The sequence below is a fragment of the Cyprinodon tularosa genome, unplaced genomic scaffold (assembly GCF_016077235.1).
Source record: "Cyprinodon tularosa strain WSP-4 unplaced genomic scaffold, ASM1607723v1 ctg197, whole genome shotgun sequence".
Classification (NCBI taxonomy): Eukaryota; Metazoa; Chordata; class Actinopteri; order Cyprinodontiformes; family Cyprinodontidae; genus Cyprinodon; species Cyprinodon tularosa.
In genome coordinates this window covers 4,512,376-4,527,407 of record NW_024038720.1, presented here as the reverse complement: position 1 = coordinate 4,527,407, position 15,032 = coordinate 4,512,376, and the positions used below count along the sequence as shown (strand labels likewise).

Sequence of the window (15,032 nt, the reverse complement as noted above, 5' to 3'; positions counted from 1 at the left end):
CACCTTGCACAAGGAGGGCAAGACACAAAAGGTCATCGCTAAAGAGGCTGGCTGTTCACAGAGCTCAGTGTCCAAGCACATTAATAGAGAGGCGAAGGGAAGGAAAAGATGTGGTCGAAAAAAGTGTACAAGCAAGAGAGATAACCGCACCCTGGAGAGGATTGTGAAACAAAACCCCTTCAAAAATGTGGGGGAGATTCACAAAGAGTGGACTGCAGCTGGAGTGAGTGCTTCAAGAACCACCACACACAGACGTATGAAAGACATGGGTTTCTGCTGTCGCATTCCTTGTGTCAAGCCACTCTTGAACCACAGACAGCGTCAGAAGCGTCTAAAGAGAAACAGGACTGGACTGCTGGTGAGTGGTCCAAAGTCATGTTCTCTGATGAAAGTAAATTTTGCATTTCCTTTGGAAATCAAGGTCCCAGAGTCTGGAGGAAAAGAAGAGAGGCACTTCATCCACGTTGCTTGAAGTCCAGTGTAAAGTTTCCACAGTCAGTGATGGTTTGGGGTGCCATGTCATCTGCTGGTGTTGGTCCATTGTGTTTTCTGAGGTCCAGGGTCAACGCAGCCACATACCAGGAAGTTTTAGAGCACTTCATGCTTCCTGCAGCTGACCAACTTTTTGGAGATGCAGATTTCATTTTCCAACAGGACTTGGCACCTGCACAGTGCCAAAGCTACCAGTACCTGGTTGAAGGACCATGGTATCCCTGTTCTTAATTGGCCAGCAAACTCTCCTGACCTTAACCCCATAGAAAATCTATGGGGTATTGTGAAGAAGAAGATGCAATACACCAGACCCAACAATTCAGAAGAGCTAAAAGCCACTATTAGAGCAACCTGGGCTATCATAACACCTGAGCAGTGCCACAGACTGATCGACTCCATGCCACGCCGCATTGCTGCAGTAATACAGGCCAAAGGAGGCCCAACTAAATACTGAGTGCTGTACATGCTCATACTTTTCATGTTCATACTTTTCAGTTGGCCAACATTTCTATAAATCCTTTGTTTTTATTGGTCTTCAGTAATATTCTAATTTTCTGATATGATGAATTTGAGATTTTCATTTGTTGTCATTTGTAATCATCAAAATTAAACAAAATAAACATCTGAAATATATGAGTTTGTATGTAATGTATGAATATAATATACAAGTTTCACTTTTTAAATGGAATTACTGAAATCAATCTACTTTTTCATGATATTCTAATTTTATGACCAGCACCTGTATAGCCAAACCGCCCTTCCATTAACCTCACTAACGTCTTCCAAACGAACTTTTCAGTGGACCCCCGAGGCCCAAGCTGCATTCGAGAAATTAAAATCCATGTTTTCCAGAGCACCTGTACTAATTCAACCTGATCCTTCAAAACAATTCATCCTTGAGGTGGACGCTTCAGATTCCGGTGTTGGAGCTGTTCTTTCTCAGAAACTCGATTCAGATCAAAGAATACACCCTTGTGCCTTTTTTTCCCGTAAGCTCTCCTCGGCTGAACAAAACTATGATGTGGGTGATCGTGAGCTCCTGGCAATCAAACTGGCGTTAGAGGAATGGAGGCATTGGCTGGAGGGAGCTGAGCATCCGGTCCTTGTGTGGACTGACCACAAAAATCTGGCTCACATCCAGTCAACCAAACAGGCTAACCCTCGCCAATCCAGGTGGTCCATCTTTTTCTCCCGATTTAATCTTATTATCACCTACAGACCCGGATCCAAGAACGTGAAGCCCGATTCTCTCTCTCGTCTCTACTCCGTCGATCATCCTGAGACACCTGAACCTGTTCTCCCAGCCTCATGCACCGTAGGAGTGGTCAACTGGGAGATAACGGACCTAATCAACTCAGCCCTAGCCACCGAACCAGATCCAGGTACCGGTCCGTCTAATCGCACATATGTCCCTTCTTCTGTCAGGTCCCGTCTGATCCAGTGGATGCATGCCGCAAAATTTTCCGCTCATCCAGGAGTGAGTAGGACTGTCGCTCTAATCTCCAGGCGCTTCTGGTGGCCTACGCTCCATCGAGACGTTAAAGAGTATGTGTTGGCCTGTCCAACATGTGCTCGTAACAAGGCCTCACATCAACCTCCTTCTGGTCTCCTTCAACCACTACCCGTTCCCTCGCGTCCTTGGTCTCACATAGCCATTGATTTCGTCACCGGTCTCCCTGTCTCCCGAGGTATGTCCACCATACTAACCATTGTCGACCGTTTCTCTAAGTCTTGCCATCTAGTTCCCCTGAGAAAACTTCCCACGGCCTTCCAGACAGCCCAGCTTCTAATTAAACATGTTTTCCGGCTTCATGGCATCCCCCAGGAGATTCTATCGGACAGAGGTCCCCAATTCATATCCCAGGTATGGAAGGCTTTTTGTTCTGCTCTCGGCTGCAAACCATCTCTCACCTCAGGTTACCATCCTCAAACGAATGGCCAGACCGAGCGTATGAACCAGCATCTGGAATCCACCCTCCGCTGTCTAACATCAAATAACCCGGTGGATTGGAGCCAATACCTTCCATGGATAGAATATGCCCACAACTCTCTCCGTTCCGCATCCACTGGACAGTCTCCATTCCAGGTCAGTCTCAGATATCAACCACCTCTTTTCCCCGCAGATGAGAGAGAGATATCGGTGCTGTCCGTGAACCAACACATCCGTCGCTGTCGGAGGATTTGGAGGGAGACCATCGCCACACTCAACCAGTCATCTGAATCAGTCAAGCGTTTCGCTGACGCCAAGAGACGCCCCGCCCCTGAGTATTCTGTGGGCCAGGAAGTGTGGCTTTCCACTCGAGACATCCCCCTCAAGGGGATGTCTCGAGTGGAAAGCCACAGCAGCCATCAGCTGCCATCAGCTGTCCGTCTCCAACTTCCTCCTTCCCTCCGAATCCACCCGACCTTCCACGTCTCCCAGATCAAACCTGTTTCCTCGAGCCCTCTGTGCCCGCCATCCGACTCCCCACCACCCGCCCTGGAAGTCGATGGCCATCCGGCCTTCACGGTCCGCCGCATAGTAGACTCCCGTCGACGAGGTCGCGGATGGCAGTACCTCGTCGACTGGGAGGGCTACGGACCGGAGGATCGTCAGTGGGTCCCAGGCTCGTACATCCTCGACCCTGCTCTCATCGAGGAGTACGAGCTTTCCTGTCCTTCCACTTCCTCTGGACCGCCAAGGGGCGGTCGTTGAGGGGGGGGGGTACTGTTGGGAGCTGGAGAAAATCCCATCTTTCTCCAGCAGAGTCCGCCGTGGATCCTCTGAGGGAGCCTCCTGCACAGGTGCAGCTCATCAAGATCATCAGAGGATCCACTACATAAGCTGTCTTCAGACCTTGCCTCAATGCCGCAGTGTTGTTCCAGTTGGTCAGCGCTAAAGCCTTGATCTCAGTGATTATCTCCATGACTCTAATCCCTAGTTGGATTCTAACCTCTGTTTCTGTGCCTCTAGGAAACACGTGCTTCCTCCGTGAAAGCTCCGGAAGAGCTAACCTGCCAAGCCGACCCTCAGAGCCAAACCCTGAAGATCCTCAGACAACCTCCAAGCAGCTCTGGGCAATAGCTGGGAAACCAATGCCAAGGTCTGCTCAAACTAGACGTGAGACGCTGAAGCAGCTAAACGGACTCTGCTACTAAATCCTTCTCCAGAACCAACAGTGACTCTCCCAAAGAGAACCTCAAGAACCCTCAAGGTACTATCTGTGCTTCATTGGAAACCAAACCCCGTCAACAGTCCTTAACTGTGCTGTCTCTCACGCAGACTCCGGTGAAACCAGAATCCAGGCCCGAACCAGCCTTCTGCATATTCAGTGTGATTGTGCAAATAAACTTGTTAAACTTTTCATCCTGTGTCCGTCAGTGGTGTTCTGCATCTTTGGGTCTCCATTAGAGAACCGATCATGACAAACAGTAGGCACACTGGGAAAACAGATTAAAGTAATAAAAGCACACAATACAAAATAAAGTCAAAACACAATCTCCAAAAAAAAAAAAAAAAAGGACCAAAGAGGCGTCAAGGTCCCAATATGAATTTAGCTATAGGTTTCCACTTAGTTTCAAAGGTCTCCAGCTTAAATTGTAGTCTTGATGTTGTTTTTTCCATGATGTAGACTTTTCTGATTCTATCTCTCCATTCTGTGATACTAGGAGGTTGTGACCTTAACCATGCACTTCTTCGCGATCAGGAGCATGACCCAGATCATGTATTTATTGTCTTTATTGGTCAAGTCCATGGGAATTATTCCTAAAATATATACAGATATATCCAGATCTAAATAAATGCCTAAAATATTTTTTATATCTGTTTGAACATTTTTCCTAGCCTGACGTAGTCAGACTCAATTCTAGTCAGAATATGAGTCTGATACTGCTCCATAGAGCTGTGATTATGGGGCGTGTTTTGAACGAACCAGGAAAAAAAAATGCCTCTGCACTCAATTGGACAGACCTACAACCAATAAGAGCAACGGATTGCGTGACGTATCTTAAGCGAGGCATAGTTGTTGTCCACAAAAATCAAAGCGTGCAGTTTCACGCCTAGAATAAGAAGATGAGACTTGATCGCGTTTCTCTGTTCCTCTTTTAAAATTAATTTGCTGTCGATATCTTCTAGAACAGACCTAATAGCAGAATCTACTCACCCAAACTCTCCAGCGGCAGCCATTATTGTTGTCACCCAAGCGCGCATTGGTCACGTGGTTGATAACGTTACTCTTGATCATCTGTCCATCATCGTATAAAGCCCGCCCTGACAATTTGATTCGATCGCCTTACAGTGGGCTTTAATACTCGCGCTACTATGGAGCAGAGCCAGACCGAACTTCCCCGAACTCAAACCTTGTGGGCGGGACTAAGTTCGGACTGGCACCCAGGCTACATTTTTCCAAAACTTAACCACCTTTGGACAGTCCCAAAATATATGAGTAAAATCCCCCACCTTTCCACAGTTTCTCCAGCATAGCCAAGATGTCCCGCCATATTTAGATGTAATAATTGGAGACCTAAAGTAACGCATCTTGACTTTCCAGTCAAATTCCCTCCATGTTGGGCTGTTAGTTAATTTGTGTCCAAAGCTGAATGTTTCTTCCCAGTCCTCATCTGCTATTATTATATTAGCCTCTAATTCCCATTTCTCCTTAATCCCCTTATTAATGATATTGGATTCATATTGTAGGCTTTTGTGTAGTTTTGAGATCATAGCTTTTTTTGATTCACCTTTTGCTATTGATAATAGAATTTATTCCGTCTTGGTCATGTCTGTTGAGATTTTCTGCCATTCACTATGATTCTGAACGTAATGTCTGAGCTGCAGATATCTGTAAAACTAATTTTTTTGTAAGTTAAATTCCCGTTGAATTTGTTCAAAAGATTTCATTGTTGACCCTTTAAAAAGCTGTTCTATAAATACCAGTCCCCCTTTCGTCCATTTCTCAAACCCTGTGTCCATAGTAGCAGGGATAATGTCTGGAATCTTAGTTATTTTTTACAATTCTTGATATAGAGTCCGGAAAGTTAAATTTTTTCTTTATTCTTGACCAAATATTAATTGTTTCCTTAATCCAGTAGTTTTGAATCTTGAGATTTCTTTGAACCCGCTTTGTTGTGAAGGGCAGTGTATCTAGGGACAGATTTGGGCAGGCCCTTTGCTCTATATCTACCCATATTGTCTCTTGATCCTTTGCTAACCACAGGGCTATGGCTCTCAATTGAGCAGCCCAATAATAGTTCTTTAATTCAGGTAAACCTAGCCCTCCATTACTCTTTGGGGACTGAAGTATTTTAAGTTTAATTCTTGCTTTTTTATTTTGCCATACAAACTTTGATATTCTTTTATCCATCTCTTTAAAGAACGAGTTGGGGATGGAGATTGGTAGTGATTGGAATATAAACAGTAGTCTCGGTAAGACATTCATTCTGACTGTCTCTACCCTCCCCCCGAGGGTGAGAGGTAGAATCTCCCATCTTTCTAGGTCTTTTATAATTTCCTTCCTTAGCTTCTCGTAATTTGTCTCAAATAACTGTGTAGTTTGGGATGTAATGATTATACCCAAGTATCTAAATCCTTTATTGGTCCATTTGAACTTTACTTTCTCTTTTAGTTGTGCTGGACATTCACCTGATAACATCATTGCTACCGATTTGCTTTCATTAGTCATATATCCAGAAATATTCCTATATTCTTTAAGGCTTTCTAATAGAGCTGGTACTGACCTTAGTGGCTCTGTTAACATTACTAGTAAGTCATCTGCAAACAATGATATTTTATGTTCTATCCCTCCCTCATCTCTTATTCCAAGAATTTTTTTATTCTGTCTTATTGCTTCTGCTAATGGTTCTATATTAACCGCGAATAGTAGTGGACTTAAACAGTCCCCCTGTCTAACTCCTCTCTTGAGATCAAAAAATTCTGAGCAATATCCATTAATTCGAACTTGGGATTTTGGATTTTTATAAATTATTTTCACCCATTCAACAAATTGCTTTGAAAGCCCAAATCCTAGTAATGTCTGGTATAGAAAACTCAGTTTTACCCTGTCAAAAGCCTTTTGGGCATCCAAACTAATCAGGAGGGAAGATTGTGGTTTAAGTTTTGCACATGATATTACATTTAGTGTCCTTCTAATGTTGTTTGCTCCCTGCCTGCCTGGGATAAATCCTGTTTGATCTGGTTTAATTATTTGTTTTATATATTTTTGTATTCTTTCTGCCATTATGCTTGTTAGTATTTTTAAGTCGTTACACAGTAAACTCACAGGTCTATAACCCTCACATAAGTTTGAGTCTTTACCCTCCTTATATATCACAGATATAATGGCTTCAGACTATGTTTTAGGGGGGTCTCCCATCGTTAGTGCATAGTTAAATACCTTACATAATACTGGCGTTAGTTCTTCCCTAAATGTTTTGTAGAACTCCCCTGGCAGTCCGTCTGTCCCCGGGGATTTGTTGTTTTTGAGGGTTTGTTGGGTTTTAATCCAGAGAAATTTGAGTTTAAAAGATTAAAAGGAAAATGATAAACACAGAGACGGGATTTTGTGACGTCAGCGTGTGCCGGGTGGAGAGAAGAATGCTGGCTTGGAAAGCCATCACCTTCTCCCACAGATCCCTTCATGGCAAAGCCTTTTATTAACAGTTTACAACATCAAACAGGCGGGCCTAAAACAGAAGAGCCAGTAATCATTGTCTGGGAGGATGCAGGTAACAAGATAGTGTGAATTGACCAACTGGCTGGATGGAAGTCACACATCCGTGTGATTCTGCCTCATGACCGACAGGAGGTCATAAAAGTTTATGACCCTTCTGGTTGAAACACAGGATAGTTATCACTCTAACATTTCCCTCCTCTTATACATAAAAACATCAGCATCTTTCAATTCATATTGTATTCATAGAAGTAGGAATATGAGTATAAACATAACAGTCTGTTTTGTTCAAATCTTCAGCAACATGTTTTGCATGTTGCCACCACATCTTGGCACTGTAGGATGACTTGCTGTGGATCCATCAAAAATCATCCTGCTCTTCCTTTGTTTCAGACAGTCAGTTTGAGTTCCTAGGAACACCGGTCCAACAGTCATCACCGGGCAGCATAACCACTTTGGTTTTTCAGATCTTTGCCAGTCCGTCCAAGGAAACACCCACTAACCGGACTCTAAAAGACTGGGTTAGGTTGTTTTTTTCACCAGCGTTGAGACGAGTGGTCCTAAAAAAACCAAACCCCTTTGAAGCTGGACTTCACCACAGATCTATACCTTAGTCGTGGGGTCCCTGTGAAAGTAACTGGGCTTTTTTGCTGAGGAAAATTTTTTAATCAGTTTACAATGACTCTGGTGGATCCAAGTGTCTCTCTCCTGGATTTTCACGGCAGTGGGGGTTGTTAGTTGCTCTATGTAGGGTCCTTCCCACCTCGGAGCTTTCCAAGTTTTCCTTTTGATGATTTTAATCAGCACTCGGTCTCCAGGCTTCAGGCCTTCCTGTGGGGAAACAAAAGGAGCACTAGGCAGATTACATGTTTTCCGAACAGTTTTGTCGCTGAAAAGCTCCAGCATCCACTTAGTTAGCGGGTCAATGTCATCTTGTTCGTTTTCTGCCCATGGCTTTCCTGTTTCTGCCATGAATTTTCTCAATCTATTTTTAACATCCTCGAACCATTTAACTGGGTTCTGTCTGGCTGGAGGTAAACCTCGACAGGCAGTCCGCATCTCTGCATCTGTCCATGGCCCACACACAAGAACAGTGGGTCCACAATCCAGTGGGTCACCATCTTGGGGTCCCGTGCGTTGACCACAATGAGGGTTTGCCACCTCCAACACAGGAAAAGCACATGCCCCCCTCCCAGGATCTTGGTCCTGTTCTTGTTTTTTTAATTCAGCCAATCTTGGATAAATAGGGGCAGATGGGCCCCTTCCACAAGCCTCCACTTGATAATGATCCCTGTAACACTTCGAATCAAGCTTCACATCCCCCCCTGATCCTCCCAACTCATGCTCACAAGAGTCAGAAGCACTGAGTTCCATACCATCCACAGAGGACGACACGGACAGGGGGCCTGCTCCTGCTCCTCCAATATCACCACACGATGGTGGGGCTACTGGAGGAGGAACAGTGGCATGGCTGTGTTCACATTCACCGTGATGGGGTCTATCTCCACCTTCCTGCGCAGCTGATGCCACTGCTTGAACCCCATCACCCCCTTGAATTTGATTAGGGTCCGGATATTGAGGAAGCATTCGGGATACAACAGTTTCTTCATCAGCTTTAACTTTTACAGCAGCAATTGTAACTGTCTTTCTATCCTTCTTCTGTTGTATTTGGCTTTCCCTATTTTTTGCTTGCATAATCCACTTATTTAACTCTTCTAATTCTTTTCTGTATTTAGCTTGTTTTCTTTTTGATTTATACACCAACTTCATCTCCACCTTCTGCTGAATCTTTGTCAGCGGCTCAACTCTCAACTTTCCATCCCAGTCCTCCTTCTCAATCCACTTTCTGGCAAACTCTGGGTCACCACCACAACACGCCACCATCCATCTAACATCACCTGGCATTTCCTTCTTACTACTGCCTTGTCCCATTTTCAAAGAATTGTCCAGTACACAGCGGTTCGATTGTTTCCTCACACACTTTCACACAGTCACACACACCTAAGGCCTAATATTTTTTATTTTTTAACCAACATAGAGTCCCAGACTCAAATGCACAGAATACCCAGGTCCCAGACTTGTAAACAAAACTTGGTTTCGTCAAATATTCTTGCAACTACAACCAGTTATAGCTTGAACACAGAGGGTCCCAGACCCAAACGCACAGAATACCCAGGTCCCAGACTTGTAAACAAAACTTGGTTTCGTCAAATATTCTTGCAACTACAACCAGTTATAGCTTTCACACAAAGGGTCCCAGACCCAAACGCATAGAATACCGATCCCAGATCTCTCACAACAAACCCTGTTTGTCAAATATTCTAGCGACTACAACTAGTTATAGCTTTCACACAGAGGGTCCCTGACCCAAAACGCATAGAATACCGATTCCAGATCTCCCACAACAAACCCTGTTTGTCAAATATTCTAGCGACTACAACTAGTTATAGCTTTCACGTGGTCCCAGACCAACTGTTGGTAAAAAACTTTAGGCGTACCGTTTCTGTGCAGATCAGTCCTCAGCTTGAGTCGTCACCAGGATGTCCAGGGCAGGGCTGGACCAACCTATTGGCTCTGTCCAGCAAAGGGTGGACGGCTGTCGTCAGTTTCTTGGCCTTGGTCCCGCACGGTCCTGGACAATTGGATCTTGACTCCCGGAGTTTCAGCACCAAAAATGTTGGGTTTTTAATCCAGAGAAATGTGAGTTTAAAAGATTAAAAGGAAAATGATCAACACAGAGACGGGATTTTGTGTTGTCAGCGTGTGCCGGGTGGAGAGAAGAATGCTGGTGTGTCACCCTTTTTAACTGAGTAGTCAAAATAAATAAAATTTCAAAAGTATCAAATGTTATTTTCAAAAATTAAAAAAAAAATGTCTCCAATCTACTCACTTTGGGTTCAATTAGGTTCGTAAGGAGATTGGCAGAGGTAAATCACTAAGTGAAAGATTATTCCAACCAAAATAAGACACTGACAACCATTAGAATTGAATAACTGAAAACCTGTATTTCAAAATGCTGAACTAGAACATTGGCACAACACAGTTTGTTCACTTCCACATTCATTCAATTCAACAATACCATCCTTTATCAGAGTCCACAAGTGCACTAAAAAAAATACTGTCCATTTCAGCTGAGTACACCGTCTTCCACTCTTTGGTAGGTATTTAATGCAAGTTTTAATATTCCTGATGCATCAGTTTGGTTTGTGGTATCAGATCTGACCCAAAAGTAACAAAAAAAATAAAAATAAATGATTTGAGATCTCAAAAAAACAAAAATAGAAATCCTCAGAGCAGATTGGGAATCTGTTTTTTCCCTACCACCCTCCAGAGAGACAGGCGGCCTTCACAATGGATGCATCCTGCAGCAGCATCTCCGGTGGTTCCTAGTTCGGTCCGTGGATGGAATCCCTCAGGTTGTGGCAGCAGGTTCAGGGACTATATGTATATATAAAACCAGCCTGCACACAATTGTGCAAACCAATTACTTCAACTGGAAAACAATCATGTAATCACCCTAAATTAAATTGTTTTAATCATATTGTACAGAAAACAAAACAAAATAAATACAGAAAAGAAAAGAAAATTATCAGTTCCAACTTGTCTTTTACTGTATATGCAGCTATTAAGGCCTGTAATAAGTATTCTTATCTTTCAAAATAAATCTAGGAGACCTGCAAAAGGGTAAGTTACATTATGACCTACAGCAACACCACACATGGTGCAGCTAGCTTAAACCTCACACAAAAGTACTTGTTTTTTTTAGAAGAGCACATGTGGTGAGTTAGCTTACTTCTTACCATGCCAATGCACCTAATAAACCATGAACAGCAATTGTAGTCATATTTCTAACAAAAGCTCATAACCTAACTGGTTTTACATAGCAAAAAACACTTGTTTCACAAGACTCACCAGGATTCTTCAACAACAACAACAAAAACTCCTCAGCTCAACGGATTTCAGGACTGAACTCCTACAACATCTGGTGCCTCTAAAATACAAATATAATCATCAATATGACATTTAACAAGGCCTTTCACGCATTTAACCCAGGGCGAATGTTTTAAAATATTACCTTGCTCTATGCAGATAGATGCCATGGAAGAAAGTGCGTTTGGTCTGAGCAGGGAGGAGCTGTGAGCAGCGCAACTGTGCAGGTGCGGTGCATTCACAGTGCGTGGGAAATCTTAGTACTTAACTTCATTACCCCCTTTTCTTACGATTTGAAAAAAAACATACATGTACACTGATGACAAAATAACCATGGGTTACATTCTCCCCCTCTAGACCGCATGAGTCCCTTCATGCTCATTGAACCAACTGGAACCTTGTTGAGGTGACAAGACTGCTTTGGAGAATGCAACTCCTAATGTTTGAAAAAATGAGCTAATGGCCAAAGTCAGTGGCTCTCCTAACTCATCATAAGTCAACTTCTGAGGTGGACGTCGCTCTCTATTTGAACGCCTCAAATTTACTGGCTCTCTATCACTAGTTTCAGTACTAACAGCATTGTCAGTACTAACTACACATTTCTTTGGAGTGAGGTCTGTGTCAGTCAAGGTAGGTTCAAAGTCAGTTTCAGGAATGTCAATAACAACATGGTCTGAAGACCCAACGTCTAAATGGCCAGAATCAGTACTGCATGCACTCGGTGCTTCAAGTGGAATAGAGGTATCTGTATTCAGTAAGGAGTTTTGTGGAATCCCATTATCAGCAGATGATACCAGGGGATGACTGTCTGCGAGCGACTGTGCATTTGGAGGATTCAGTTCAGTTTGAACATAAGGGCCTCTAGTAATGACTTCTGGCTCCCATGTAGTGAAACCTAAGTCCTCCTCATCACTTATTTCATCCTCACTGTACTCTCCAATATGGTCACTTGTTTCTGCATTGTTCACTTTACTCCTGGTTCTCATTTTCCTCTGATTGCCATTTTGAATGTCAGTTCCTGCATGGTCTTCAACAGGTAAGAACCCGCAAGGGAGAAGCAAATCTCTATGCAATGTACGGGTAGGGCCATCTCCATTTCCTGGTTTGACTACATACACAGGACTGTCTTTGATTCGCTTGACAACAATATAGATGTTTTGCTCCCACCGGTTAGCTAGTTTGTGTTTCCCTCTTATGTTGACGTTTCGTACTAAAACTTTATCACCTGAAAACAGTTCAGCAGCTCTGATCTTTTTGTCAAACCGCATCTTGTTTTTGTAACCCATTTCCTTAGAATGTTCAATGGCAAGGGCGTAACTCTCTGAAAGATTTTGGCGAAGAGTTTTGACATAGTTGGAGTATGACTTTGGACCAGGTTTGCCAGGTTGAGTTCCAAAGATGAGGTCGATTGGCAACCTTGGCTGCCTGCCAAACATAAGTTCATAAGGGGAATACCCCGTCGTATCATTTTTGGTACAGTTATAGGCGTGTGTTAATGGCCTAACAAAGTCTCTCCAGTGTTGCTTGTCTTTGTCTTCCAGCGTTCCTAACATGTCCAGAAGTGTCCGGTTGTACCGTTCCACCGGATTTCCCCGGGGATGGTAAGGAGTAGTGCGGATTTTACTCGTCCCAATCAATGTGCAAAGTTCTTTTAGGAGCTTAGATTCAAAATCCCTGCCTTGGTCACTAAGCAGCCGGCTAGGGATCCCATAAGGGATGATAAGGTGGTCCCACAAAGCTTTTGCTATCGTCTTTGCCTTTTGGTCTTTTGTCGGCACTGCAACAGCAAATTTTGTAAAATGGTCAGTAGCGACTAACACATTTCTAGTGTCTCGACAGTCAGGTTCAATAGACAAGTAATCTATGCACACTAATTCTAGAGGATAAGTTGCAAGAATATTTTCTAGTGGAGCGGCTTTCTGGGGAATGGCCTTCCTCATTAAGCAGCGAGAACATTTTTTGCACTTATCCTCAATGGACTGAGCCATTCGTGGCCAGTAAAACCTTGCCCGAGCAAGATGTAGGGCACGCTCAAACCCAAGGTGACCAACCTCGTCGTGCACACCTTGCATTGCTCTGTCCCGGTAAAGTTGTGGCAATACTAACTGGTACACAGGGGAATCATGGTCATTGAACTTCCTGTACAGCACACCATTAAGGAGCTCGAGTTTGCTCCATTGCCTTAGCAAGAGTTTAACATCAGGGGGTTCAAGGTTTGTTTCTTTTGGACTTGGTCTCACCCCTTTTTCCAACAGGACCATCACACGAGCTATAGATGGATCACTCTTTTGTGCAGAGCACCAATCAGTGTCTGTCATAGAGGGTAATATTTCTTCCCCATATGCTTCACTGACTGATGTTGGGTCCATGGCAAGATACTCACATATAATAGGCTCTGAAGAACATAATACTGAATGACGCTGACACAGGGCAGAAAATGTTTCATGGTCTAGTTCCTTTTCTACGCTACCAAGACGCTTTTTTATGTCATTTATGCGAGCGTTCTCTTTCACAAAAGTCTCATCATCATGTGGAGGGTCTTGGGGTCTCCGGGACAACCCATCGGCATCTCCATTGGCTCTGCCTGCCCTATACTTGATGTTAAAGTGATAAGTAGACAAAGCAGCCAGCCATCTGTGCCCTGCCGCATCCAACTTGGCAGTTGTTAAGATGTAAGTTAGCGGATTATTGTCGGTCAGTACAGTGAAACTTGAACCGTAAAGATAATCGCTAAACTTCTCGCACACAGCCCACTTGAGAGCTAAGAACTCAAGTTTATGTGTGGGATAGTTTTGTTCACTCCTAGAAAGGCCCCGACTGGCATACGCAATCACTCTCAGCTTCCCTTCCTGCACCTGATAAAGCGCAGCCCCCAACCCATCATGACAAGCATCGGTATGCAATACATAAGGAAGTTGCGGGTTTGCAAATGCAAGGATGGGTGCAGATGTCAGCTTTTGGATTATCATTTGGAATGCTGTCTCACACTCCTCAGTCCATTTCTCTGCAAGAGGCTGATTGGGACTGTGAGCCAGTCTGGGGGGTTCTCGTTTGTATATTTTTCCCTTCTTCTTGGGTGGGCGGTAACCTGCAGTGAGATGGTTCAGTGGTTTAGCTATCTTGGAATAACCCTCAACAAAACGGCGATAGTATCCAGCGAAGCCTAAGAAACATTTGAGCTCTTTGAAAGTGGATGGCCGAGGCCAGCTTTTCAGAGCAGAGATCTTTTCAGGATCGGTATGGACTCCGTGTGCATCCACGATGTGACCCAGATACTTCACTGAGCTTTTGAAAAAATGACATTTTTCTGGGGACAATTTAAGCCCATAATCTCTCAGGCGGGTAAGCACTTTCATTAGGCGGTTTTCATGTTCTTCTAACGTGTCCGAGAACACTATTAGATCGTCTAAGAAAACAAGCACTTCGTTGAGATGTAGGTCACCTACACACTTCTCCATTAAGCGTTGAAAAGTGCTTGGAGCATTTGTGACCCCCTGCGGCATCCTATTAAATTCATAAAAGCCCAGGGGACACACAAAGGCTGTCTTAGGTTTGTCATTCTCAGCTACCTCAACCTGATAGTACCCAGACTTAAGGTCCATGACTGAAAACCATTTAGCTCCGCTAAGTGCTGTAAATGTTTCTTCTATATTTGGAAGGGCGTATGCATCGCGTATAGTCCTTAGATTTAACTTACGGTAATCTATGCATAGCCTGATCGAACCATTTTTTTCCTCACCAATACAATTGGCGATGCATAGGGGCTTTGAGACTCTCAGATGATATTTGCATCAAGTAGTTCTCTTAGATGCTGTTTTACAGCTTCTCTGTCACTCGGATGAATGGGCCTTGGCCGTTCTTTAAAAGGTGTTTCATCATGTAATCTGATTTGGTGTTTGACAGCTGTAGTGTAACCATATGACATATCATCAAGAGCAAAAACTTCAGGAATGGTTTGCAATTTTT

At 43.7% G+C, this 15,032-nt stretch overlaps 1 protein-coding gene and 1 long non-coding RNA gene across 2 annotated transcripts; both read right to left on the bottom strand.

Moving 5' to 3' along the window:
• Nucleotides 1-7,792: 7,792 nt before the first annotated feature.
• LOC119782671 lies at nt 7,793-9,869 on the bottom strand. The gene is made up of 2 exons (XR_005280695.1): nt 9,635-9,869; nt 7,793-7,967 (listed from the first exon to the last, which is right to left on the bottom strand). It is a non-coding gene; the product is annotated as an uncharacterized LOC119782671 (long non-coding RNA).
• A 1,210-nt stretch (nt 9,870-11,079) lies between these two features.
• On the bottom strand, nt 11,080-12,848 carry LOC119782670. The gene is made up of 2 exons (XM_038283730.1): nt 11,212-12,848; nt 11,080-11,127 (listed from the first exon to the last, which is right to left on the bottom strand). Exon 1 carries the CDS (start codon nt 12,617-12,619, stop codon nt 11,420-11,422), a length of 1,200 nt encoding a protein of 399 aa, XP_038139658.1. The 5' UTR covers nt 12,620-12,848; the 3' UTR covers nt 11,080-11,127; nt 11,212-11,419.
• Nucleotides 12,849-15,032: the final 2,184 nt, after the last annotated feature.

What these genes read in the sequence shown, in the direction of transcription:
- LOC119782670 (XM_038283730.1), bottom strand. Translation starts at nt 12,619, where the DNA reads ATGTTAGGAACGCTGGAAGACAAAGACAAGCAACACTGGAGAGACTTT.